Here is a 1,245-nt window from a genome sequence, read left to right on the forward strand (position 1 = left end):
GCGGCGTGCGCCCCCCGCCGTGCTGGCCGGGGGCTCGCCAGCACAGGGGATGGCCCCGTGCAGCGTCTGGTTTAAGGCATTCAGCACTGCCTGCAGGCTTTGGTGCCAAGTCTCCGTCCGGTTGTTCTCATCCATGTCCTCCTCAGGCTGCAGGGAAGGACAGGGAGACTCGCAAGAGGCTGCCCTCACAGTGGAGGTGTTCCCGGGACCCAACAATTACCCCAAAATGGTCCTCGATGCACCTCCTCTGCCACAAAGCAGGGTGGCCAAGCCCTTTGCATTCCCAACAGCCCTCTCCCTAAATTTCAGTCCTTCCACTGAGGGGATAAAGCTCCCAGGGCTCCGGGGCAGCTGCCTGCCCCTCTCTCCTCCCCAGGGCTGGGGACAATGCAGGGACACAGCTGTCCCGAGGGACCAGGATGGCTAGGTTCAAAGTTTGCTTTTGCCAGGGTTGTGTGGGGATGGTGGGCACATATCCTGCACCCCTGCAAGGTGCAGAGCTGGCACAGCCCCCCACAAATCACTGTGAACCCATCTTGAGAGGTTGCTGCCCTAAAACCCCTGGGCATTTCCCTTCCCACTGAGTGCCAGAGCCCCTCTGACCTGCCATCCCCCACTGGACATGGTGCCCTTCTGCCAGCCCCGCCGGGCTCCCCTGTGCCCCTTCGCACCTTGCTGGGGCCCCGGAGCAGGCACGGCCAGGAAGGGACACGGGGACACAGCCCCCCACGTGTGCCATCCTTTGGGGCACGCCGGCCCCACAAACCGCCGTAGTCCCCCCAGGTGTCCACCCTGTCCCCCACCAGCTCCCGAGCACCCCTTGCCTGCTGCCCCAGCAGCTGTACCTGCGCAGAGGCAGCTCATCCCCCTCCCAAATGGGTCACCCTAAACTCGGGGTGCACCTCCCAGGATGTGACCCCAGCTGCGAGGAGGAGGAGGAGGACGAGGAGGACGAGGAGGAAGGGGCTGAGCAGCCACGAGCCCACGGCAATGAGGTCGGATCTGGCTGCCTTCCTGACTTAGGAGAAGTAGGCTGAATTTGGGAGGTTTGGGGCAAGACCTGCGCTTATCCCAGCAGGGGACCCACAGATGGGGTACGACTTGGTGGGGGCCCACCTTAGGAGGGGTGTAGGGACGGGGAAAGGAGTGGGGCTCAGGGCGTCGGAAGGGGGCTCGCACTCACCTCGTGTGCCCTTCCTGCCTGCGCTGCTGCCAGGCTGAGTCGGGACTGAGGATCGCCGCCGG

At 64.4% G+C, this 1,245-nt stretch overlaps 1 protein-coding gene across 1 annotated transcript in view; it reads right to left on the reverse strand.

Moving 5' to 3' along the window:
• Positions 1-1,239, reverse strand: part of KCNE3 (potassium voltage-gated channel subfamily E regulatory subunit 3) — a 2,002-nt gene extending 763 nt beyond the window's left edge. Inside the window, exons 1-2 of the mRNA XM_008644656.2 lie at positions 1,184-1,239; positions 5-147 (exon numbers count right to left, since the gene is read on the reverse strand). Of these exons, the coding sequence (XP_008642878.1) occupies positions 5-135 (131 nt within the window). The 5' untranslated portion in view covers positions 136-147; positions 1,184-1,239. The remainder of the gene's footprint in view (positions 1-4; positions 148-1,183) is intronic.
• Between the last annotated feature and the right edge of the window lie 6 nt (positions 1,240-1,245).

The sequence above is a fragment of the Corvus brachyrhynchos genome, unplaced genomic scaffold (assembly GCF_000691975.1).
Source record: "Corvus brachyrhynchos isolate BGI_N302 unplaced genomic scaffold, ASM69197v1 scaffold412, whole genome shotgun sequence".
NCBI classification, from domain to species: Eukaryota; Metazoa; Chordata; class Aves; order Passeriformes; family Corvidae; genus Corvus; species Corvus brachyrhynchos.